Source organism: Mytilus californianus, unplaced genomic scaffold (genome assembly GCF_021869535.1).
Source record: "Mytilus californianus isolate M0D057914Y unplaced genomic scaffold, xbMytCali1.0.p SCAF_5, whole genome shotgun sequence".
Classification (NCBI taxonomy): Eukaryota; Metazoa; Mollusca; class Bivalvia; order Mytilida; family Mytilidae; genus Mytilus; species Mytilus californianus.
Genome location: NW_026262701.1, coordinates 70,951,465 through 70,978,647, shown reverse-complemented (window position 1 = coordinate 70,978,647; position 27,183 = coordinate 70,951,465). Strand labels below are relative to the sequence as shown.

The 27,183-nt window shown below is 32.6% G+C and overlaps 2 protein-coding genes and 1 long non-coding RNA gene across 3 annotated transcripts in view; 1 reads left to right on the top strand and 2 right to left on the bottom strand.

Annotated features, from left to right (window-relative positions):
* Positions 1-27,183, bottom strand: part of LOC127701324 (mitochondrial ribosome-associated GTPase 2-like) — a 560,717-nt gene that overhangs the window by 114,931 nt on the left and 418,603 nt on the right. The window lies entirely within an intron of this gene.
* On the bottom strand, positions 1,202-16,500 carry LOC127702749 (monocarboxylate transporter 12-like). The gene is made up of 4 exons (XM_052207055.1): positions 16,455-16,500; positions 10,118-10,261; positions 7,526-7,740; positions 1,202-1,210 (listed from the first exon to the last, which is right to left on the bottom strand). Exons 1-4 carry the CDS (start codon positions 16,498-16,500, stop codon positions 1,202-1,204), a joined length of 414 nt encoding a protein of 137 aa, XP_052063015.1.
* Positions 22,980-24,408, top strand: LOC127701378 (uncharacterized). Its single transcript, XR_007981995.1, has 2 exons — positions 22,980-23,065; positions 24,263-24,408. It is a non-coding gene; the product is annotated as an uncharacterized LOC127701378 (long non-coding RNA).

Genomic DNA, 27,183 nt, shown 5'->3' with positions numbered 1-27,183 from the left:
AAATTTCGGTAACATACTTATTATATATACTTTATATATGCTCTTTGGTCGGGTTGTTGTCTCTTTGACACATTCCTCATTTCCATTCTCAATTCTATTAGAAATAAGTTCGAATGTCTTATTTTGTAAAAACAGATAATATTCAGATGCCTGATAATATAAAGATCTTTAAAGGTAGAAGTGTTATATTTGTATTTTGTTAACCAATTAATTGTGCTCTGAGAATTATCAATGCATCGTTTGACACGATAACATGGTTATTTAAACTCACTTACAATACCTTCTAATTAAGAAAAGGCTTTAATTTTGAAAAGATATTAACACAATAGTTTAAGTTATAGATACAATGGATAAGCGTAGATTCATGAAAAACAAACCATTCGCCCTCCGGGCTCATGGTTTCTTTTTCAAGAATCCACGCTTATCCATTGTATCTATATAACTGACCTAATACGATATATACAGGGTCAGTAAATTCCATTTGGGAATGGTTTGGTTGGCCTAGTCGAAAGTAAGAAAGAAAGATTAAATCAGAATTTTTTTCCCGTGCATATTGTATTGCTTAGTTCAACGTTATCTCAGACAATAACTGTTTTATCAAACTTGACGAGAATAGGAAAACGACATGCATCCCCTGAAATTTAAGTCCAGCGGTAGCATTTGATTTTTTTCTTCTTCAATTTTAATGTGTGATAAATTGTAATGGTTACCCTTGTCGCTTACCTTTCCGACTCACCTGAGATCACCCCCAGTTTTTAGTGGAGTTCATGTTGCTCAGTCTTTTATTTTTAGTTTTCTATGTTGTGTTTTGTGTACTGTTGTTTGTCTGTTGGTCTTTTCTTTTTTAGCGTTGTCAGTTTATTTTCGGCTTATGGGTTTGAACGTCCCTTTGGTATCTTTCGCCTTTCTTTTAGCTTTTGTTAAGACCACTGCAATTTTCTCAAAATTCGATTTCAATTATTTAGGTTTCATTTACTTAATCATAATTGTTAACGCTCTGGCATTATACCATTCGATTATTCTATCATGGGAATGCTCTCTTTGTCGTCATCTGTAGAAAGTATTAAATCTTCTGGATTGTGTGATTCCTTAGTTTGGTATTTTGAATAGTAATAGAAACCAGTATAAGCAAATATAGCCGCCATTACTTGTGCACCTCCAAGAAAATAAAATGACGCGTCCCATGTTCCTGTCATGTCTTCTAACCAACCTGTAAAGAAGAAAAAAAAATACAGAAGCTTAGATTGTCAATTGCTGCTTCTTATTATTTATATCATACCATGGTAAACCGGAACCGGATATATGTGTCAAAGATAGAAAAAAAAAGACAAGCACTCCCGAGCACACAGTTATTTTGTAGTGCAATTCTTTAAGACAATAAATTCAACATAAAAATCGCACCAGCTCTACCTTAAAAAGATTTTTACAGTGTAGTGTACTACTTTTAGGACAAATAATATCAAAATTATAGAAAAGTCTACAAGTTCTAACTCAAAATATGGACAAGTCTATGTTAAGGGGTTTATAATTCAGTTTAACAGCTTCAGACATATTAATTGTTTACCTTTTTTTCAATTGGACCAAATCACTACTTTATATATTTGTTCAAATGACGATAACTGTGTCCTCGGACCAGCATGCAACGTGAGATTCTTGACAGTTTAAAATTTAAGATTGTCTTATAACAGAAGAAATTTTAATACGTCAAGTCGGTCAATTTACAACGTATCCAATCGTATCAGATACGTTGACTTTTACGTATCTGGAGATAGACTGCAATAGTATGAAATATAGCTCGATCGCGGGTATAACTCCATGTATTTTTTTTCCAGAAAACAACAGACTTTAAACTTGGAAACTTTGGGGCAACTGAATAATTTGCATCTTAGTGATTCCTATTCTCCAAAAACTTATATAAGCAAACATGTGACTAATTATTTCCATATTGTTAGATTCGATTATCAAAGTTTGGCGTCATTCACATTCAAAGGTTTCAACCCTTTTTGGCACAGAAAATATATGCAATAGTTCAAACCATTTCACTAAATAATTGATCTGATAACCTGTATGTTATATAAACATGAGGAGATGTTGTATGATCATTGCTAATGAGACAAATTCACACAAGAGTTAAAAGGTAGTGGTAGTAAGCCATTTTTTGGTCTTTGTACGGCCTTCAACAATGAAGAAAAATACCATATAGTCGGCTATAAAAGGCCCGACATAAAAAATGTTAAACAATTCAAACGAGAAAACTAACGGCCTAGTTAATAACAAATCAATTTTCGTAAAACAAACATAACAGACATAAACCAACTACAGGTTCCTGACTTTAGACAGCCAACATAAATAATGTGGCGGTGTTTAGCATGTTTGTGGGCGATCAACCCTCCCCAAATCTGGGACACTGGTTTAGCAGCACAACATAAGCACAAAGGTAAACATCATTTGCAATTGGCTTATCTAAAAAATCGATCGATGCACAAAAATAACTAACATAAAAACAACAGACGCATAGCACAGAAATACGATTACTGGCAGTTACTGAAAGCTAGTTCAAAACAAATTACAACTAATGAATAAGTCATGTTCTCCCAGACTAAAGTATCAATCAGTACACATCGAACAGATTTAGTGTAAAGACGTCACAAACAGTCTGAGAAACGCAGGACCTTGTGCCATGCCAAAATGTAAGTGAACAGTATCGACAGGATGTAGGATCATGAGTTCTCATAACTGTAATAAAATTGAGAATAGAAATGGGGAATATGTCAAAGAGACAACAACCCGACTAAAGAACAAACAACAGCCAAAGGCCACCAATGGGTCTTCAACGCAGCGAGAAAATCCCGCACCCGGAGGTGGTCCTCAGCTGGCCCCCAAATAAAATTGTGTACTAGTTCAGTGAAAATGGACCTCACACTAATTATATAACATATATATTTAGTTACTTTTAAAAAAAAACAATGTCAGTACCGATAATATGTATGTAGATATATATATATACCCCTGATCGTATCTTCAATATCATGAAGTAAGTTGGTTTTCAAACAAATAATTAAAGATCGGGAATTGACTTCTTGTTGAAGTTTTTGAAGTACATTTACCACTGGGGAGTATTTTTCAAATTTTGTATTTTGATTTACTCAATAAGACAATTTATTTATCGACGTTTTTTTTTTTAGCTTATTGTATACTCAAGGACATGTATGCTTTTGCTGTCTTTTTGTGTGTTGCGTTTGGCGGTTTTGTACTGTCTTCGTGCCATGTCCCCATGGCCGTTCTTATCCACAAAGCCCGTCTTAGTCAGTGATAGAATTCTATTTTTTTTTTGACAAAGCAAGATGATTTGATTTGATTTTTTTGATGACGATGATGATGATGGATGGCTGCTTAACGTCCAGAGGCAAATTAATATGCATATTCAGGACGAGAACTTGTTAATGTAAATATCAATCTTAACCCTGCTTTGTACTAGGCCGACACGCTGAGCTGGATTTTTAACGTGCTAGTTCATAAGGTAACAGTTCGCATTGTTTTGAAACAATGCAAGTAAATACCAGAGCTGAAATTTTAGCTTTTGGTGAATATTGAATATTTTTTCTCTACAACTGATAGATTTTCATGAAGTGTTTAAAAATGTTCAGCCTATTAATTCACGCTTGTACATGTAAGCACTGTTTACTTAGCCATGTATGTTTATTTTTTTGGAGGGACATAACACTTCCTATTTCAATAAATAGATATAAGAAGATATGGTATGAGTACCAATGAGACAACTCTTAATCCAAGTCACAATTTGTAAAAGTAAACCAAGGTCAAAGTACGGCCTTCAACACGGAGCCTTGGCTCACACCGAACAGCAAGCTATAAAGGGCCCAAAAAAGACTAGTGTTAAACCATTCAAATAGGAAAACCAACGGTCTTATCTATATAAAAAACGAGAAACGAGAAACACTTATGAACCACATTAACAAACGACAACAACTGAACATCAGGTTCCTAATAAGTTTAGTTTAGTAAGTCTCCCGAAAAGTTACAACAATTATTAGATAGTCTATCAATCTATTGTAAAAAATGGAACATCTAGGTAAATACAGACAAAACCAAAATTGTTGTTTTAGATATTGATGGCAGCCAGGTAGCTACATTTTCATGTATGACGGTAAAGAACTCTTATGTGTATTTGGGTATGTTACTCCATTATAATGGATAATTCTTACATACTCAAAAAAGATTATCTCAACATGGATCGAGAGCGCTATCATCTCTTCTGAACTCTTGAAAACATGTGTTTTTATCCACAAGTCAACAATGTCTACTTTTTGATAATATGGTTGGTTCCGTATTAAACTATCATGTATCTGAAATAGGGTTTTCACCGTGCAAATGATGTAGAGTAAATTCACAACCGTTTCTGTAGATTTGTTAAAATGGTAAAAATGTTCCTTTAAGTTTTTTATGTGGTGAACTAGGTCATTTGCCTATGTATCTCTCAAGAAAACAAATTATTTTGAAATAATGGCTTCATATTATTGTAAATAAGCCTCCTATTGTTTATGATGTTTATCAACTTTTATTAGAAGATGCAAACAATGGTAGAAAGAACTGGGTTTCTAGTGTTCGTGATTTATTGTTTAATCTTGGTATGAACTATGTTTGGACTGCACAGAATTATATAAACATACAGCTAGATGTTATAAAAACTCGTATAAAGGATCAGTATTTACAGACTTGGTATGCATCATTAAATGACTGTGAAAAACTGTGTATTTAAAAACACCTCAAAACAGACGTTTTAATCAAGTGAGAATTATTTGAATTTTTTTTATTAATTATTATAGTAAGTTACTTACAAAATTGAGAAGTGGTACCGAGTACTTTGAAATTGAACTTTGAATTAGGTCGATATAAAAATATTCCTAGAAATATGCGTCTATGTGAATGCTGCAATATGAGCTGTGTTGAAAATGGGTACCACTTCGTTCTTGTATGTCCAGCCTACAGAACTGTGAGACTAGAATATTGGCCAAAATATTATTGTTCTTGGCCAAATACCTTAAACTTTTTCATTTGCTTCAAGCAAAATCTAAATCAATTACAATTAAACTGTTTTATTATCTGAAACATGCATGGAAAATTAGATGATGTATTGTGAATTAATTGTACCTTTATTACATTATCAAATTGAGAATGGAAATGGGGAATGTGTCAAAGAGACAACAACCCGACCATAGAACAGACAACAGCAGAAGGTCACCAACAGGTCTTCAATGCAGCGAGAAATTCCCGCACCCGGAGGCGTCCTTCAGCTGGCCCCTAAACAAATATATATACTAGTTCAGTGATAATGAACGCCATACTAAACTCCAAATTGTACACAAGAAACTAAAATTAAAAATAATACAAGACTAACAAAGGCTAGAGGCTCCCGACTTGGGACAGGCGCAAAAATGCGGCGGGGTTAAACATGTTTATGAGATCTCAACCCTCCCCCTATACCTCTAGCCAATGTAGAAAAGTAAACGCATAACAATACGCACATTAAAATTCAGTTCAAGAGAAGTCCGAGTCTGATGTCAGAAGATGTAACCAAAGAAAATAAACAAAATGACAATAATACATAAATAACAACAGACTACTAGCAGTTAACTGACATGCCAATATTATGTATTGTTCTCTTCTATATGTCGTTTTGTCATACCATGTATATACTTGTCTATTTATTGCCATAGCATGTTATTTAATATGCTTTTGCAAATAAAATATTCATTCAAATGCAATTTACGCTTAATAGGGATTGTTTATTTTCATAATTTATATAATCAAATGAAATTGACTATTCTTTATCTTCATTTTATGGTTTTGTTTTAAAGGTTAATTACTGTATAGAAAGAAATTATTTTTCGTTTGTGAAGTATTTTTTTTTTAAATGAAAAGTTTATTAGGGCATCCAATATCGGAATACGTATATTCATTAACGATCGATTTGTTTTTTTAATGAACAATAGTATTCAATTAGTTGGCAATTGAGAAATTTGTCATTTATCTCAAACTAGGATTTCTATAACCGAAGGTTTTTTTTTTGTTTATTGATTTAAGAAAATAATCATCAAATGATTTTCTTTTGAGATTCAATAGCTATAAAAATATTTGCATTTGCTAATGTAACAGAATGGCGAAATATGGTTTGTTTGTAACTAATTTGGCATATTGCAGTTTATATCTGCAGTGGCATTTTTATTACAACCGACTTTTGACTCCGGATAATATATTTTTCGACAGGTTACCTATTCTGAGGTAGGACATACTGGTACTCTGTCATGTAAGAGCTACTTAAAGAAGTAAAATCAAGCTTACAATCGGTGCAATTTTTGGGAAAATAACTGTTTTCTGTTTTCTCCGATTGTATTAAAGCTTGATTTTACTTTTCAGTTTTAGTTGCTATTACTTGACCGAGTACCAGAATGTCCTACCACAGAGTAGATTACCTGTTGAAAAATTAAGTATGGAGTCGAAAGTCGATAATATGAAAATAGTCCATTCTCTCGCACGAACCTCTTGCACAGTTTGTTTAACACGAAATATATCCTAACACGGTCAATTATTATTAGCGTGCTTAGTCATATTGGACTTGACAGTTAATTTATCCAGTATATCCAATATATCATAGACTTAATGACCGTCCACGCATTGCGGGTTCATTGTAGGAAGAAGAAAAAAATACAATCAATAATATTTTTGAAATTGTCATATTTATAAATTATACATTATTGCAAACTTTTCGAGATAAAAAAAATCCCCAAAAAAATTTCATTTTAAAAAATCAAACGTATTGAAATTGGAATGCAAATTTAAAGGTATATATATATATAATATATAATTACTTACCACATAAAGGCACATCTCAGGGTACATTTATACTATACTTACCGCATAAAGGAAATCCAAGTAGGCAAAATGTGTCGTTTAATAAAAGTGACAGTGCAAAAGCAGGTGTCAGAACTTGTAAATTTGTTGCTGATATTATCATTATTGGCATCAACGTAACGACGGATCCTGGGACTAATCCAAAATATATACAGTAGAAATAGTTCATCCAAACTGCATCAAAAAACGGAAAAAGAATACAAAATATGCCACTAATTATCATACTTCCGGTGAAAAGAATTTCCGGCTTTACATATTTCTTATCTATTATCAAACCAACAAGAATTCTTCCAGTCAACTCTCCAACACCGGAAGTTGTTAATATTTTAACTATGTCTGAGTTTTCAATACTTCGTGATCGTAAATGTGGTGGAATAATCACAAAATTGCCAACATATCCAAGAATCGCAAACGAAAAGGCAAATGCATAGAATATAAATGTTCGACTTTTTAGTATTGATTTGAAAATTCTAACGGAATCAAAGAAACAATTAGTTGTGCTACTTAGAATACCTTCTGAAGTTTTAAAGTTTTTAGAACTATGCAAACTTTTGCTGTTTACTTTTAAAAATAATTCAGGCTGCTTAAATATTACACTTCCAACACAAAGATTTAGGCAAAAACCACCAAGAACAATTAAACCTCCATGTAAACCATATACATCAAAAACAGTTCTATACAAAATTGGAAGAATTATAGTAGAGACACCACTTGCAGCTCCAACTATTCCGTTTGCCAAAGCTTTCTTTTTGTGGAAATAATAATTGACGATTGTCACTGATGGCGAGTAAACAAATCCAAAGCCAATCCCTGGAAAATAAGCAAATTATTTCTTTACATAATCATCTTGATATTTTAGGAGTCTCATTTCTTTTTCACGGTCAAACTTCTGAAAAATTTGAAGTTGTTACGTACAATGTGTCTAATATGCTAAACTGAGCTAACTCGGTTTGCTAAATACAATTACTGTTTTTCTTGTCTTCCGATAAATCGAAACAATAACAGACATGATAGTGGTAAACTCCCAATCAATCATAATTAAAAGGCATTCTCTATTATGATTTGAGTTACATATAGCGGTACCGTGTATTGTTTTATGATTGTATTTTATCAAGGTCAGTATACTCTATATAGGTTCTTGACATCTTCAGACAGGAGCGCTACATGACATTAGGAGGGTAGTTTATATTAGCATATCACATGAGACTACGAGATTACATCCATTAAAATTATATAATCTGTTCTGATAGACTTCTTTTAAGCTAACTTAACATCCAGTGGCTAATATATGAAGCAAATTAGGAATCAAAATCAATTAGATAAGCATAATATCAATTTAATATCAGAAACTGAAAAGTGTTTGAACCGTGGACACAGCCAATAGGTTTGAATGCCACTGAGATTATAAGAATGTATTTGGTAGGATCGTAAATCCAGCCTGATAAAAGGTTACCTATGAATCCCCAAGAAGTACTTTTCTATAACAGATTGCGACATTCTCCCAAAATATCTCATGGATTGAAAGTCCCTTTTAAGGATGTTCGCTACTCTATTTCAAAATAACAAGCTTTTTAAAAGACTGTTATAAATTGATAGTTACTGTATATAAATAAAGAAACTAAAATAGCAGAAAAAAATTAAGGGTCCATTGTGCTTGTTTTCGAGATATAAGCCATTGGAAATTTGGCGGGAAATGATTCTCTCTAGATTTTTCGTACATTTAACATTGGCACCTTTTTTCCTATAAAAACTATAAAAAAATAACAAGGATTTTATAATATTTTCAAATATTGCCTTTTAAACTATATGTGATAATATTATGAAAAGTAAAGTAGGGGTTAGTGGGCAAATTTTTTTACTGGCACTACATGGATAAAACCAGTGGATTCAGAATATCTGGCAAAAATTCAAAAACAAGAGAAGCGAACATCCCTAAGATCGGATTTTCAAAATTATTTATTTAACCTTCATGGTCAAACGGATATCCTTAAACCTAACGCTAAACCAACGGTCTTGCTAATGGATGGAAAAGGTCAAGGTATATTACCGACTCCGGATTTTATAATTTTTCTTCAGATTATCTTTTCTGTGGAAGGACATTCAGGTACTCGGTCAATTAGGAGCAATTGAAAGAAGTAAAATTAAGCTTACAATCGGTTCAATTCTGGGAAAAAAATATCTGTTTTTCGATGATTTCATCGTGTACAGAACATATGAAACAGTTAATGTTTTCCTCAAAACTGCAACGATTGTAAGCTTGGGTTTACTTCTTTTAGTTGCTCCTACTTGACTGAGTACCAGAATGTCCTGCCACAGAAAAGGAAACCTGTAGAAAAATGATAAAATTCGGTGTTAAAAGTCGGTAATATGAAAATGGTCTATTGTCCCTGCTAGAAGAATTTGTATTGTTTAAACCGGCATTTTAATATGTTTGTACGCGTGTAATAATAAGAAGCTAATTTGGTACGGATCAGTGAGACTACACAAAAACCAGGAAAACATCATATTAAGTTAAACGAAAATTCTATCTAATTCTTTCTAGACCTGTTATTCATATGATATGCTGTCTATCTCAACAATTACTCATGAAATCTGGACATTTCACATACCTGCAACTAAACCGTAGGTGACGTATAAAATATCGGGATTCGTTGTCAAACCACTGAGGGTAATCCCTATACCAACGATAATACTACCAATAAAGGTGACAACCCGAAACGAATACGTTGTACTCAGAAGTCCGGCTAATGGACCTGAAACAGAACAAAAGTTATGAAAACGGTAAGTCTTATACCTTGGAAAGCTCTCGTACACAGAAGAAATGCATTCAGTGCAATTAAAATATAGATCTATGATTTTGTTAGACGAATAAGCGGGTTACGATAGATCTGAATTTTAATCAGATTGAAGTCCCTTTAACCTCAATTTCATACAATATACTACGAAATGTTTGGTTTTATATCGTAAAGAGGTTATAAAAATTCCACCGAAAGTCAATGTCAATCCAAGGAAAAAACATTCCAGTGAAAACAATCTAAATATTGGAGATGCACTGACAGGGTACTATAAGCTTGTTCTTTTGTCATATGAATTAATATGCACTACTAACTGTTTGGATATTTTCAACTTTCCATATGTTCTTGTGTGTGTGATTGTCGAAGTTTTGAACATTTCTACATTAACTTACTGACAGCTGCCATAATGAATATCTGTAGACTGTTTATGAATGCAGTACTTCCTGCAGCGCTGTCATATGTTTCTAGTAGCTCTGAATAAAGCATGCCAAACAGCTTCATTACGCCGACTGAGATGAAATAATTAATACTAGATCCTGTAATCAAAACATCAGCAACTTTAATATAAGAATTAGGAGATGTGGTACAAGTTTAATTGTTTATGAGGCGACTATCCATCAAAAACAAAAGAACAAGGATGTTTATCGACATTATAATGTTCATTACTAAGTGTATGTGCTCGAAAAGTTGAGTTCTTTGCATGGCATACGTATTCAATTTTGGTGATGTAAATTAAGATACCAAGGAGAAGGTATTATCAGGCTACTTTCTCGGCCCATCGAAAACTATATCAAATCTATCAAATAACAACAAAAAAATCCTTTAGATGTTTATAAGACATTAGTCGGACAGGGATAAATTTTTATATTTTGGAATTTTAGAATTTTATCTATAGATTTGCAATACATTCCAACTTCTTGAATTAAGTGATAATCTGCAAAAACTGTCAATGTATGCTCATCCCACCATTTTTCTGTGCACCTGCATTTAGAGCTGTCTTTTTATGTCTCCAACTGTATGTCAATCGGAGCAGTTCTAGTCTAGTATTGGTCATCTTCATGTCTCTTATACTGATGATGTCATTTTGGTCGATATAAAGAAGATTATCCCACTATCGCCGTTTACGTCGGATAAACCAGATTTCTGTGCATGATTGAAAGTCTCATTTTTAGATCATGTCATTGATATTTAGCAACGAGCCGAGGTTCTTATACATCCTCTGTTGACAAAGATAAAGATATTTCATACATTGATTATTTTAAGTAAAAGTTTTGTCAGTACATCGGATTCAGTTTAAACCAGTTCAATCAGTCTGTTGCAAAATTCGCTTATAGCAAAACTCAATCCATAACCAGTCTTCAATTAAACATAATACATGTATATAAAAACAAAAAATACTTTCAAACTATAGACTGACGCCAAAGTTTAATGTAGATATTTGTTTAGTTTACTTTTGCTTCAAGCTAAGTTACTGTGGCCAAATCTGATGTGTAAAAGCAATATTTAGTTTAACAAAACAATTGTTTCAAAATGGTTACAGGAATAGACTACAAAATATAAAAAAAAGGTCAAAGGTGCAACCACTTAATGTCAAAGATAAAATACTAAAACAATAAAAGTAAAAAGACAAAAGATGGCCTTCTTCGTGTTGTACATTTAATTTGTACTTATTCACAATCAATAACTAGTTATATGGTTCAAAAATGTTACAAGCTAGTTTAAATAAATACACAACAAAATAAAACACTAGTCAATTGACTATTTTACATTTTAACCATTAGATTCGGCAAAATGAAATAAATTTGATATTTGGTAAACGTCAAAGAGAAATCAACCGAACCACTTTAATAACTAAACAAAACATTTAGATGTAACACGTTAGTGTTCGTTCCGAGTGTGAAAACGGTGTGAAAAATTTAACGAGATTAGAAAAGATCTCTAATCAACACTAAAATCTCCATAAGACAAACGCTTCAATATAAAGCAAAAGGCAATTACTGATGATATTCCGGATTTTGGATAGGTATATACATGAGCAGGTGGCGGGACTAATTGTTTTTTTTAATTTCTCAATCCTCTCGATTTTGATTTACTGTACTAATAAAAGGTTCAAAATAGAAGATATAATAAATTTTGTAACAGTAAAGGAAACCATTTTAATCTGACTATTATACTAACGGTATGGCATATTACAAAACAGAAGAGAAGACACAAAACTAATGAAAAACGACAGTGATACAGCCAATTTTGCAAATTTATACATGATACATCTTTTGATTGAGAGTTAAGTTTTAATAACAGGTCAAAGTTAAGTTTAGAAGGAATTGGAAGTTTTGTACCTAATTTTTAGATAATGAAATCCAGGTTTGCACAAAAATGAGAATAAAAAAATACTTAAACAGAAAAGAGTTTGAAGGGATGTAAAAAGTAAGGTTATGTTTAAAAGAACACCAATTGAATCGCAAGGGTACATTTCTGTCTATAATAATTAAACGCTCACCAACCCGAGGGAGGTCCTGGGCTCGATCCCCCGAACAGTTCAAACCATATACTTAAATATTTGCTCCTTTTCAACTGAGCACGCTGAAGTTAGGACTAGGACTGGTCGACTCAGAGTCCGAATAATTTGTCCGGGTAGGGTGACATATTTTCATGTGGACTGTCTACTAGCACGATAACAATCCGGCTCAGTGTGTTGGTCTAGTACATAGCAGTTTTCAAATTCACATTACATTAACATGTTATGTTCCTGGTTAGCATTATATTTGCCACTGGACATTAAACATCCATTTACCCTTCCAATTCTTACAAATGTCAATTGCTTTTCAAATATACCAGGGGACTCTGTGGGTGACCGAGCGGTATAAGTAGTGCATCTGCTGTATCACTAGCCTGTCTACACTGAAGTTGTGGAGTCGAACCCCACGAACGTGACAGGTGTGTTCGACTCCAATCTTAATTGACTATGATTGGTAGTTTTCCTATCGAAGATCGGTGGTTCTCTCCGGAAGATCCAGCTTCCGCTACCAAAAAAAAACAGACTGTAATAATATTGCCAATAGTACTGAAATTGGCGTTAAACATAAAAAAAATCAATCAATCAAACATACCAATAATGATGCATACCATCTGGATATTTTCTGTTATTGATATGACTTTAATCAACATTGACAATTCCGTAAAGGAGTACGTGCGATAAGGGGAGTACATGACCTCAATGTCAAGTCCATTTTAAAAGATAAAAAAAAAATTTGTTAGATACATAAACATGAGAGAAAATGAGGTTGAACTATAATGCCAACCCTTTCTTATAGAGAGTTAACATTTAGTAAACAGCCAAAATATGTCCAAGATTTTTTTGGTGATTTCCTTTTTGATAATTTTCCTTTTCTTCCCTTCTTACGGAGTATATTTGCAATTTGAATTCTTCTCGTATTATTTTACAGGATATCACATCCAATTTAACGATTACTGATGCTGTTCGTAAATTTAGATACGATCCAGGTAAGCGTCTTCGTAAGGGTTGCCAATTTAACAATGCAAAATGATCATTGCATATTATTTTTATCAGTTCAATATTTCAATTCCCAATTAAACATGTTTTGCCATATAATTTCCAATAACTGTGGTTATTATTCCTTTTGAATAAAAACATTTCGGCATTGCCAAATATCGTGCTTTGTCAAGTGTCTGTGTCTTTGTCTCTCTGGTTGTTGGTTTTGCGCATAGAGCCGATCTTGTGAGTCAAGCCCTTTCCAACTGATTTTTGCAATTTGCTCTATGGTTGTGCTGTAATACCACTCATTCAGGTTAGGAGCAGGGTTGTTCACAGACTTGTTTAGCCCACTACATTATTGATGTGTGCACATACCCAACACGAGATAAATGATTGGTGCCTGAGTATATGTTGAGTATTTACATAATTTTTATTACAGAAGAAAGCTTATATGAGTTGCTGCAATTAAATGTGAAATAGGATTTTTAGAGGAACCATTTTATCTTAAATAGATACACAACAAAATAAAACACTAGTCAATTGACTATTTTACATTTTACCCATTAGATTCGGCAAAATGAAATAAATTTGATATTTGGTAAACGTCAAAGAGAAATCAACCGAACCACTTTAATAACTAAACAAAACATTTAGATGTAACACGTTAGTGTTCGTTCCGAGTGTGAAAACGGTGTGAAAAATTTAACGAGATTAGAAAAGATCTCTAATCAACACTAAAATCTCCATAAGACAAACGCTTCAATATAAAGCAAAAGGCAATTACTGATGATATTCCGGATTTTGGATAGGTATATACATGAGCAGGTGGCGGGACTAATTGTTTTTTTTTAATTTCTCAATCCTCTCGATTTTGATTTACTGTACTAATAAAAGGTTCAAAATAGAAGATATAATAAATTTTGTAACAGTAAAGGAAACCATTTTAATCTGACTATTATACTAACGGTATGGCATATTACAAAACAGAAGAGAAGACACAAAACTAATGAAAAACGACAGTGATACTGCCAATTTTGCAAATTTATACATGATACATCTTTTGATTGAGAGTTTAGTTTTAATAACAGGTCAAAGTTAAGTTTAGAAGGAATTGGAAGTTTTGTACCTAATTTTTAGATAATGAAATCCAGGTTTGCACTAAAATGAGAATAAAAAAATTACTTAAACAGAAAAGAGTTTGAAGGGATGTAAAAAGTAAGGTTATGTTTAAAAGAACACCAATTGAATCGCAAGGGTACATTTCTGTCTATAATAATTAAACGCTCACCAACCCGAGGGAGGTCCTGGGCTCGATCCCCCGAACAGTTCAAACCATATACTTAAATATTTGCTCCTTTTCAACTGAGCACGCTGAAGTTAGGACTAGGACTGGTCGACTCAGAGTCCGAATAATTTGTCCGGGTAGGGTGACATATTTTCCTGTGGACTGTCTACTAGCACGACAACAATCCGGCTCAGTGTGTTGGTCTAGTACATAGCAGTTTTCAAAGTCACATTACATTAACATGTTATGTTCCTGGTTAGCATTATATTTGCCACTGGACGTTAAACATCCATTTACCCTTCCAATTCTTACAAATGTCAATTGCTTTTCAAATATACCAGGGGACTCTGTGGGTGACCGAGTGGTATAAGTAGTGCATCTGCTGTATCACTAGCCTGTCTACACTGAAGTTGTGGAGTCGAACCCCACGAACGTGACAGGTGTGTTCGACTCCAATCTTAATTGACTATGATTGGTAGTTTTCCTATCGAAGATCGGTGGTTCTCTCCGGAAGCTCCAGCTTCGGCTACCAATAAAAACAGACTGTAATAATATTGCCAATAGTACTGAAGTTGGCGTTAAACATAAAAAAAATCAATCAATCAAACATACCAATAATGATGCATACCATCTGGATATTTTCTGTTATTGATATGACTTTAATCAACATTGACAATTCCGTAAAGGAGTACGTGCGATAAGGGGAGTACATGACCTCAATGTCAAGTCCATTTTAAAAGATAAAAAAAAAATTTGTTAGATACATAAACATGAGAGAAAATGAGGTTGAACTATAATGCCAACCCTTTCTTATAGAGAGTTAACATTTAGTAAACAGCCAAAATATGTCCAAGATTTTTTTGGTGATTTCCTTTTTGATAATTTTCCTTTTCTTCCCTTCTTACGGAGTATATTTGCAATTTGAATTCTTCTCGTATTATTTTACAGGATATCACATCCAATTTAACGATTACTGATGCTGTTCGTAAATTTAGATACGATCCAGGTAAGCGTCTTCGTAAGGGTTGCCAATTTAACAATGCAAAATGATCATTGAATATTATTTTTATCAGTTCAATATTTCAATTCCCAATTAAACTTGTTTTGCTGTATAATTTCCAATAACTGTGGTTATTATTCCTTTTGAAAAAAAAACATTTCGGCATTGCCAAATATCGTGCTTTGTCAAGTGTCTGTGTCTTTGTCTCTCTGGTTGTTGGTTTTGCGCATAGAGCCGATCTTGTGAGTCAAGCCCTTTCCAACTGATTTTTGCAATTTGCTCTATGGTTGTGCTGTAATACCACTCATTCAGGTTAGGAGCAGGGTTGTTCACAGACTTGTTTAGCCCACTACATTATTGATGTGTGGGTCAAAAGTAAGGAGCCTGTAATGTTGTTGTTGTCGTTGGTTGTCGTCTGTGATAGATGTTTTTCGATAAATGTCATAAGCCTAAATCAGATCTATAGCTTTCAATGTTGTATTGTTTGACATTTTGTTATCCTGTGCCTTTCTATAGCTTACTATCAGTTTGTGTCTGTCGATTGATGAAGGCCGTACGTTGACATGTAGTTGTTTATATCCTTTTCCTCTTGTTTTTTTGGTCAATCTAATTAAGTTACGATGTACCTGTGATTTCGCGCATTGCTTATAATGCTTATATATGTTCCAATTGTCTTAACTACAATCCCGTCCCCTTTTACCCGAATGTGACCTACCGAATTAGACATATCACCGGGTTTGTACTTACATCAGCATCACAACGAGTGCCACATGTGGAGCAGGATCTGCTTACCCTTCCAGAGCACCTGAGATCACCCCGGAAGAAACGAGTAAGCGAGTTACAATGTACGATAGATCTGAATTTTAATAAGATTGTCTTTTGGTGGAAAGTTGTCTCATTGGCAATCATACCACATCTCTTTTTTAATATATACTAATAATAACGTACCAATCAAAATCATCCATGAATATCCACTATCTTTCTTTTCTGTCATGATTCTATGTTCTTAAAAAAACAAAGTATTACTTTAACACTCCTTTGTTTTACGCACAGTATCCATTTTCACCTTAACTTCGACCTACATACAATTAAGAAGTGTGCCACAGCATTTACTATTAAATTTATAAATGCACTAATACCATTAAGTAGTCTATCATTCACGTGGAAAATGACAGATTAAATCGTGTACCATCATCTAATTATATCAGATATCAATAATCGTCTGTTGAATAAGATATCAAATATGCTTATTTAAGAAAGTAAATACTTAAATTATGGAACGCCACAGCTGTCTTATGTGGAACTCTGATATTACGTTATGTTGTTTCATTATTACTTGATGATATTTTGTCTTTACATAATATGGTTTTGACATTACGTAATGATGTTTTGATATAACTCAATATGGAATAGTCATTACTTAATGATATTACGATATTACACGATATGGTTTCGTATTGACTTGATATAGTTTTGTCATTACTTAATATGGTTTTGTCATTACTCGATGTGGTTTCACCATTATTTAATGTGGTTGTGTCATTAGGCAATGTGGTTTTAATATTACTTGATGTGTATGTGACTTAACGTAATGTAGTTGTTTCATTACATGATGTAGTTTTGTTAAAAAAAGTACTAGTATATTGTTACATTATGTTTATTATGTCGAGTACTGGTTATTCCAGCAAAGCGCTTCGGACGTTTAAAATTCATAAAGTGTTATAATCATTTTAAAACTACTAGTATATTGTTATAATATGTTTATTATGTCAAGTACTGGTTATTCCAGCAAAGCGCTTCGGACGTTTAAAATTCATAAAGTGTTATATTCATTTTAAAACTACTAGTACATTGTTATATTATGTTTATTATGTCGAGTACTGGTTATTCCAGCAAAGCGCCTCGGACGTTTAAAATTCATAAAATGTTATATTCATTTTCGAATACCGAATCGAAGTAACTAATATAACGGATAAAAGTTATCGAACTCACATCGGTCTATTGGAAGCATTTTTGCGCCTGTCCCAAGTCAGGAGCCTTTGGCCTTTGTTAGTCTTGTATGTTTTTTTAATTTTAGTTCATTTATATATGTTTTGGAGTTTAGTGTGACGTCCATTTTCATTGAACTAGTACACATTTTTTGTTTAGGGGCCAGCACGGGACTTTCTCGCTGTGTTGAAGACCCATTGGTGGCCTTCGGCTGTTTTCTGCTCTTTGGTCGGGTTGTTGTCTCTTTGATACATTCCCCATTTCCATTCTCAATTTTTATTGGAACCAAGAAGACATCAACAGACGATGCAAATCAAAAAGACTAATTTAGAAATTGTGCTGCACTATGTATACGTCGCTGTTTTTGGACTTTCTGATTATTCAGTTCGGCGTTTAAGGATTTACCAGTTATACATATGTAGGTATTCTAATTATGTAACGTCACTATCGACATGGCATAGCGAACACGTTAGGAAATAGGCCCACCTTGAAAATAAAGTTGAGATAGCACATACCCAACACGAGATAAATGATGGGTGCCTGAGTATATGTTGAGTATTTACATAATTTTTATTACAGAAGAAAGCTTATATGAGTTGCTGCAATTAAATGTGAAATAGGATTTTTAGAGGAACCATTTTATCTTACAAGATAACTTCTTACTTTGATCAGATTTTGTGGAAAAAGAGAAGCAGAAGATATCAAAAGTCGATGGAAGTTCAATGAAGAGAGTTGAAAATTAACTGCGAACCCATTTGAAAGACAAATAAAAGCACGTAATACATGTAAAACGACCAAAGATTTATTTACACTTAAAAAGTTGATTTCATTATTTGCATATGCTTTATTACAAAATTCAATAATAGGTTCTTGAATTATAAACAGACAGACAATAAATTTGTAGAACATTCACTAATAGCCGAGATGAAACTATATTTGACGGTTATTTCTATTTAGTTTAGGAATGCAATATATAGTGTTGTTCATCTGTCCTACAATGCACCAACTATGCACCAACTGCTTGGTATAAGGAACCTGATAAATTAAAACTTACATATGCTAAACGTGTATAACCTCTATAAAATCGGATACATTATACAGAACTTCATGACAAAGCAAAAGCTTGAAAACTAATGATTTCCACAGATAATTAGAGTTAAAACATCATTGCAACAATAATCTCACAATATATATAAGACGTTTCTTATTAACACGTTAAAACAAATTTACGATTCATAACAGTAGTATATCTTGATATTAAAACTGCCTGATTTCTGTAATGACATTGTATCATAATAAAACAAGAATGTGTCCATAGTACACGGATGCCCCACTCGCAATATCATTTTCTATGTTCAGTGGACCGTGAAATTGGGGTCAAAACACTAATTTGGCATTAAAATTAAAAAGATCATATCATAGGGAACATGTGTACTAAGTGTCAAGTTGATTGGACTTCAACTTCATCAAAAACTACCTTGACCAAAAACTTTAACCTGAAGCGGGACAGACGGACGGACGAACGGACGGACGGACGGACGGACGAACGAACGGACGCACAGACCGAAAAACATAATGCCCCTCTACTATCGTAGGTGGGGCATAATTACGATTCATAACAGAATAATACCTTGGTATTAAAATTGCCCTATTTCTGTTATGCCATTGTATCATGATAAAAAAAATGATCGTAAACTTAGTATAAAAAGTTCATTCGTTTTATTTAGTATACCACGTTAACATTACCATGAAGCCTAACCAACCTTGAAGCATACACATGATAACTATTGATTGCTTGGTAAATGATCTTTCCTAATCGGATGATGTTATTCTTATTATCTATGGAATTTTGAAATATCAACACTTTTCATTAAATTTTTAATGCTCTTATTAGATTATTTTGTAGGGATAACATCAGATTGTTACTATATATTGTTGGCTATTGTCTTATACTAGAAAACATATTGTTCTTTCTCATGATTCAAAACGTAATTGCATACTCTTATCGATATTGATTGTCTATTTCTCAGATTTTAAATCCATCTTGCACTTGAGTAATAAAGATTTTATGTTAGGTCTTCAACTTCTTTTCTAAAAGTCAAATGTTAAAGTCTGTTTATTCGTTTAGATTTTCGTTTTTCTTGGAGAAAGTTTAATATTATAGTTTAAGTTGATAATATTTCATTATCAATGGATGACGTACTTTAAACTTGCTTAAGTAACTGTTGGGGCTTTGAAATGTGATTTTATGTAATATTGTATTTAATTGGATGTTTTTTTTTTGCAATTCTCAAATCACTTAATTGAGTGCTCTATCTGGTTAGACTGGATTGCGTGTTGTCCCATCCACGTTACTCCTCAATGCTGTTCAACTTCGTATTTTATTTAGCCTTTTAACTTTTTTTATTAGACTAATGAATCTTTTGTAGACAAAACGCGCCTTTTGCCTATACAAATATAATCATAATATATTTGATAAGTTAATTTTACAGCCAATGGGTCGATGGCACTGCTGGTGGTATTTCCATCCCGAGAGTATCAACAGCCCAGTAGTCAGCACTCCTGTGTTATCCAGAAATATCATTGATCTGGTCATATTTATAAATTAACTGTTAACCGAACTTTGAATTGTTCAAAATACTAAAGATTTTCTACCCCAGGGATAGATTACCTAGATGAATTTGGCAAAACCTTTCGGAAATTTTAGTCATTAAGGCTCTTCAACTTCGTACTTTCCTTGGTCTTTTAACTTGTTTGATTCGAGCATCACTGGTGAGACTTTTGTAAACGGAACTCGCGCCTAGTTTATAAAATTAAAAACTTTGTATCTTTAATGAGGTTTTTTCTTATCTTATAAACCTCCTTTAATTCTGTAATATCCAGGATGTTTTCTATTGGATATTTATCCAGTGATTAATGTATTTGAAAAAAAACCCACTGGGCTTGCAACAGGTTCCTTGTTCACCTAGAGAGCCGTTGACACAAAACAAATAGTTATGATCAAATGCAATTTTGTCATTTTATACTTGCTAATAAACTGAGTACAAAATATGACTGTTTTTATATCGTAATTTGATTGCCAGAAATTAGTATCTAAATGCATATTTGCAGTTACAATTATTGACGAATATGTTATAACAGATAATTTTGATTTGCCTGAAACTTGCTGCTAATATTCTTTTAGCTTATTTGCATTTTTAATATTGGTACCCTTTAAGTGAAATTATCTGATTTCTTTCATTAGGTTTTTAGCTTGCTTAAGCGTTCGAGCTATTAAAACTCCCTCTGTATAATTTAGTATACCACTCTTACATTAACGTCAATCCTAACCTTGAAGCATAAAATTGTTAACTTTAATTGATAGCTGGTATATAATCGTTGCTAATCGGAATTAATTTTGTTTTCGATGGACTTTTCGAATATCATCACTTTTCAGATTATTTTTAATGCTCTTATTTGATTATTATGTAGAAATGGACACTACTGATTGTTGGCAATAGTCTTATACAATTATATTTCAGGTCTAATCCTTTAAAACCATAATTGCATGCACTTTGAAATATTGGTTGTCTATTTCGCAGAATCTAAAATCTATCTAATATTCGGATAATGAAAGGCGTTAAGTTAGGTTTTTAATTCCTTACTTTAAATGTCAAAGTTCACATTTTTAGTTGTTTAGATTTTAGATTGTTATTGGCGAATGTTTAATTGTATAGCTTGAAGTGATATAATTTCATTATCAATGGACGAACTACTTTCAATTTTTTTGCAAATAATTTCCTGTGCATTTTTGTCTCGCCCAACGGAATACCAAAAAAAATAAAACACATAACGCACGATCCAAATAATTACAAAAAAGTAAAGAAATAAAATGGTTTATCAAAAACAGGTCAAAGGAAAACGATACTAAATTATAACGTTTTGAACACTACTCGCTTTTACTGAAAGTAAGATCAAAGTGCTTAACCTGATGATATGACATCATGTCTTTCTATTCTCTGGTATCGACAGATGTACATCGTAGTATGTTTCAAAAGACAACGTCCTAAAAAATACCATAAAGAAAGGCGAAATATACCAAAGTGATATTCAAACTCAGTCGAAAACAAACTGACAATTACATGGCAAAAAAAAAAACCGAAAAAGAATGAAAAGACAAAGACACGGTCTTTTGTAATTGGGAGCGTAAATAAGTGCAGCATATCAATACAAACAAAAAGTTAAAATATTTATTCTTGCTTCAAACAATTGATAAGATAATTGATATGTCCCTCCAAAATGCCAGACGCTATGAATTATCAACAACAGTGCAATTCTTACCCTTACCAATAATGCTATTGCCCAATAAGAAGGATTTCCAGAACGAGCAAATCCGAAAGTTTTTAGCTGCATACATTATATGATGATTAAACACTAGTTTTGAAATAATAGTTCATATTAAAACTTGGGTTCGTAGAACCATACAGCGGAGAAAAAAAATCTGCGTATTGTTAGAAAATGTAGTAAAGTTTCAACCAATTTATGCCACTTGTATATGTTTCCTTGTTGTTAAAATTTTCAAATGTTACTACAATCGTTGAAATCTAAATTTACAATACAAACAGGTATATGCAAATAGATCCAACTGAGAAAAGTCCATAATGAAGTACTAGTTGAACATCGCCATCAGTTAACAGCTGAACCAGTTGTTTGTATTTGCCGTATAGTTCAAGGGTTTCCGAGAACAAAAAAAAAACTACCCTGCAGGCACACTTTGTTGAATCAACGTTGAATCTTTTTAGGTTATACATTGATCAACAAATATTCAACATTGATTCAACGTTGAAATTAGAACATTGTTTCAGCGTTGAATTAACATTGTGTTGAAAAACCAATATTGAATCAACGTTGGCTAAACAATATATGATCATATATAAAACCCAGTAGTTGTGGATACCAGAATTGTCAAAAAAGAAGTATTGGCCACATCACAATTCTTTTTAAATTGTCAACGATATTCACATAAAATAAAATATTCAGTAGATTTATCACTAATTGTCGTGGTGATTATAGAATTATATATAAAACAATCGCAGTGTATATCAGCATAAATTAATCATGAACTTTGCACCCCATATAATAGAAATTCCCAAATTTCACCCCACCCCAAAACATAATAAATTAATAGAACCAGCTTGCATACAGAACCATACAGTAAATATAAATATTTGTGAATAACCCCTTCCCCTAAAAATATCATTTTATGCCCCCTTTTTCCGTGGCTGCTGATGTCAAATATCTTGTTTTCATTCCTTTTTTCTATTCTTTTTAACAATCTAAAGAGAAAGACGTATATATCAGTTCATAAACAATGGTTGATAACTTGTAATATAAACAACCGGTAGATCTATTGGAATAGTGATTTTTAAATTTCGCGGCATTTTTAACATTTCTATTTTAAGACAAATTCAGATATGCTCATGCGCAATTGTTTTTGTTGCCAAAGTTTGAGTATCCGCTTTCGAGACCACAAGGTGATTCTACAGAGTTTTTATCAATATCTTTCCTGTATACAGCTTTTATGTTTTATCGTAAGTATATATAAATTGTTGTGATTACAGTAAATACAGTATCGTATTTTAGAAATTTGAGCATATCAAGTTAATATGAAAACTGTACTGAAAAGTTGAAATTTTACACGAGGAAAAGGGGGATGTTTAGCATGTTACAATTCCCGATTTACCTTGCAACGTCTCATCAATTTTTATCGTTGACTATTTGAATTCATCATATGATTGAATCAAATGTAAAAAGACATTTTATCTTTATTTACCTGTTCAATTCAGTTACACGAAATCTCACAAAAAGGGGGACTTGAGTTGTTTACAAAATTGGGATGGAAAGGTCAGAAGCTATATGGCTCACCAAGTTGGACCTTTAATATTTTACTGTCAAAATTGAAGTAGTGTTTTGACAAGGTAATCAAAGATGAAGGGTATATCATTTGAGGGTGGTAAAGAAATATTTGCATGCAACGTGTTTGGCCTTTTTATTTCTCGTTTTCTTGTCTTTGGTTCGACATGCGTTATTTGTGTTTCCCATTATTTATTTTCCGTGTTTCGTGTTGGTACTCTTAATTGCTCGTGCTTGTCCCACATTTGATAAAAAAAAAAGTAAACCGGGACTAAATTCCAAGTCAGTCTGGATTTTTAAATTATGTGTTCCGAGGATCAAGTTATGAATATTTTTTTTCAAATCGGATGCAACTAGCAGACGCGAAAAGGTGACCGCTGGGTCTTCGTGTCTATTATCATGACTGTGTGATCTCCAAGAAAGACTGAGTAATAACTGCTAGTACTTTTTCCTTAATATTTACGATTTTATTTCTCGTGCTTCGTTTATCCCAATTTTTATTTTCCGTGCGACGTTTTGGGGATTTTTATTTCACGTGTTTTCGTGTTAAGAACCCCCCTTTACAACCCTTGTATATGTCAATCAGAAAGGTATCCATGCTGCAGCATAAGTAATACAGAAAAAGACATATGTGGACAAACCTTCAATTTGTTCAAGTTAAAATGGTATTTAGGATTTTCTAGCAGATTATACCTTCTGGTCTATATAAAAGGAAATGTAGTTGAGATTTAGATGGAAGTTTAACTTTCATTTAGTTTTTCATGAGTTCTTATGCTTTTGATTTATACTTTAAATATCATCATTATGAAGTTATTAATAGTTAAATGTGTTGAACAGTATTAAACTTGACAATGTTATAACTTTTGATTTTGTAGATGTCATCATGAAGACCTATGGAATCACGGAACAACAAGTGTCTGACCAAACAACAACCTTTCTAAAATGGGCTCCAAAAAGACAGGGTGGGAGAAGAAAGAAGTTGAAGTTTTCACTATTAATAAATAAATTTATTTTAATTTTATCGTATTGAATATTTCTCTGTAATCAGTGGTTGGACATTAGAATACATGGAGTAGGAACAGCAAAATTTGTTTTATATTTTGATCACTCAGATATTTAGAATAGACATTGGGCAAAAACTATGTATATTAAGGGTTGTGTGCTTTCAAAAATTAGGATAGATCAATATTTCTCTATGATAATTTGTGTTTTTATATGCATATCGTTAAATGGGTTAAAAAAATCTTGGGGGTTAAATTATGGTTCGTAGGAAAGCCCTAAACACACATATTTGTTATTCAGTTGATTGGTTGTTGACATCATCATGGTCAAGCCATGCTCTTATCACAAGAATGTGGTCTCTTGATCAGTTTTATTGTTGAAAATTCTTCTATGAGTAATCGACAGTCAATGGTATATATTCAAAGTTTTTATTGTTGTCTATTGTTAACAAGACAATCATCAACAAAAGAACATTATTTATATATCTTTTGGTCACTATACAGTCTTCAACAATGAGCAAAAGATCACATCATGTCAAATATGACCAGGCAATGATATTATCTAAAGTTCATCAATTTTTTTCTGAGATTAATTTTTATATTTTGTTCTGATGGAGCAGTTATTGGATAAAGTTTCCTGCGGCAGAATGTTGCTATGACATTTAGCATGTAGAGGGCCTTGAGAAGACACTAGCTTGAATATTGCTACAGTATAAAATTATGGAATGCAACACACAGAAAATACAGGATGAAGGAAACTTAAGTTTAAGGTGGAAACACAGGCAATTTTGATTCCATGTTGAATTCAAGGTGAGTTATTGGTTTAAACAATGTTGAAGCAACCATTATTCAATATTGATTCAAAGTTGAATATCAACGTTGATTCAACGAAGGATTTCAACGTTGATACAAATTTGCAAAATCTAATAATAATTCATCATTGATTCAACATAGAAAATAAACATTGATTCAATGTTAAATCAACGTTGTGTGCCTGTTGGGTAATGACACCCTGTACATATATCTTATTTTGGCACCTTGGCATCCCTCCTTTCTTTTTTGTGATAATTTTCACAAATATTCCAGAGATCTTTTAGATGACCAATTCATTCTGTGGTCTTCACAATTTCTATTTTCTTCTTGTACACATTATAATTTCGCATCTAAATATTGTTGAAGATGTTGAACTGCAGGATACATTTACATTTGACACTTTTGTCATTGGATCTGATTAGATATAATAGTACACTTTTGGGAATAGAGCATTGCGCTAATCTAAAGTAAATCATATGATGTTATATTACCTGTAGTATAGGTCAGATAATAAACCAGTGTACATAGTATTAATTGTAGTATACTATTAATATTTTATGAATAGATTTCTTCAATTTTACGACCTTGGAAAGTAAAAGTGTAAACAATGAACAGATAATATATATTTAAAGGTCAACATTCCATGAAGAAGTCACGACTCAATTTTTAGTTCAATTATAAAATGTATAAACTAAAACATTTAATTTATCTAATAGCACGTTATACCAAAAGGTATTAACACTAATATCGAACTCCAATGTAAATTAATGAAGGGGTAAGTCCATAAAACCAGACAAAATCTGACACTCAACTATTTCAACCAACGGATATAATTGCAGATAACTGTAATACTCTTCACTTTTTACAGGCATTTTCATAGAAAATGGTGGGTTAAACCTTGTTGTATAGCTAGCTAAACCTCCCACTTGTATGACAGTTGTTATAAGTTCGTTATATACAAAACGGGGGTATGAGTCCACAAGTAACGGCACAGACCCAGTGGTAAAAAAACCACGTAAGATAACTATTTTATTGCATGAAACCTATTTCTGGAAAGCTCGAGAACAACTGAATATGTTTGGCAGTGTGCAGTTATAAATTATCCATTCTTTTGGTATTTTCTTCGCTAATTTCAAAATATGTAGCAGTTCAAAATACGGTCTTCATGCTGTTTTCATTTGTTTCAGATAAAAATCAAAATAACAAAAATACCGAACTCCAAGTGTTTCTGAGGACACGAATGCCCCCGCTCAAGCTTTGCAACAAAAATGGGACGGACGGGCGGAAAGACAGAAAGACGGAAAGACGGACGGTCAAGGCTAACACTAAATTCTCTCATCGCCTACGGCGGAGGCATTAAGATATGGTTGCAATTCTACAAAGCAATTTTAATCTCAGACGTTTTCATCGTCATTTTACATCAATTCATAAAAGATATTTCTACATGCTAGTGTATGTAGCTTTAACACAATTCTAAAGATACCAATCAGACGACATTTAAACGTTTGAACTTGACAGCGTACATGATTACTGTAAATTTAGAGGTTTTTATTCATGCGAAAAATGCGACTGGGTGAGTATCGCAATAATAAGAACTCGCATTCTGAAATCGGATGCATTTGTGTGTATGTAGTTCTTCCTGATATCGCAAAAATTAATCTTGCATTTTTATCCATTCTTCAAAAATCGCAATAATAAAGGCACACAATAATTTCTGAATTTACAGTATCTTTAAGTGATTAAAAACACCGTCGTGAATAATGAAACTAGTATCCTATGTCTATATGTATAATCAAAAGAAAATATAAAGAAATGAAAAATTATGACCAATTTTTTATTTAGTAATCAGTATGCACATATATTTACTTTATAATTAAAAGATGTTTATCTAGCGGAACACCAGAATGGGTATTTACATTGTACAAATAAAAACAGTAAAGCTAATTTTCGCCAGTTATATGGACATAAGTGTAAAGAATTTG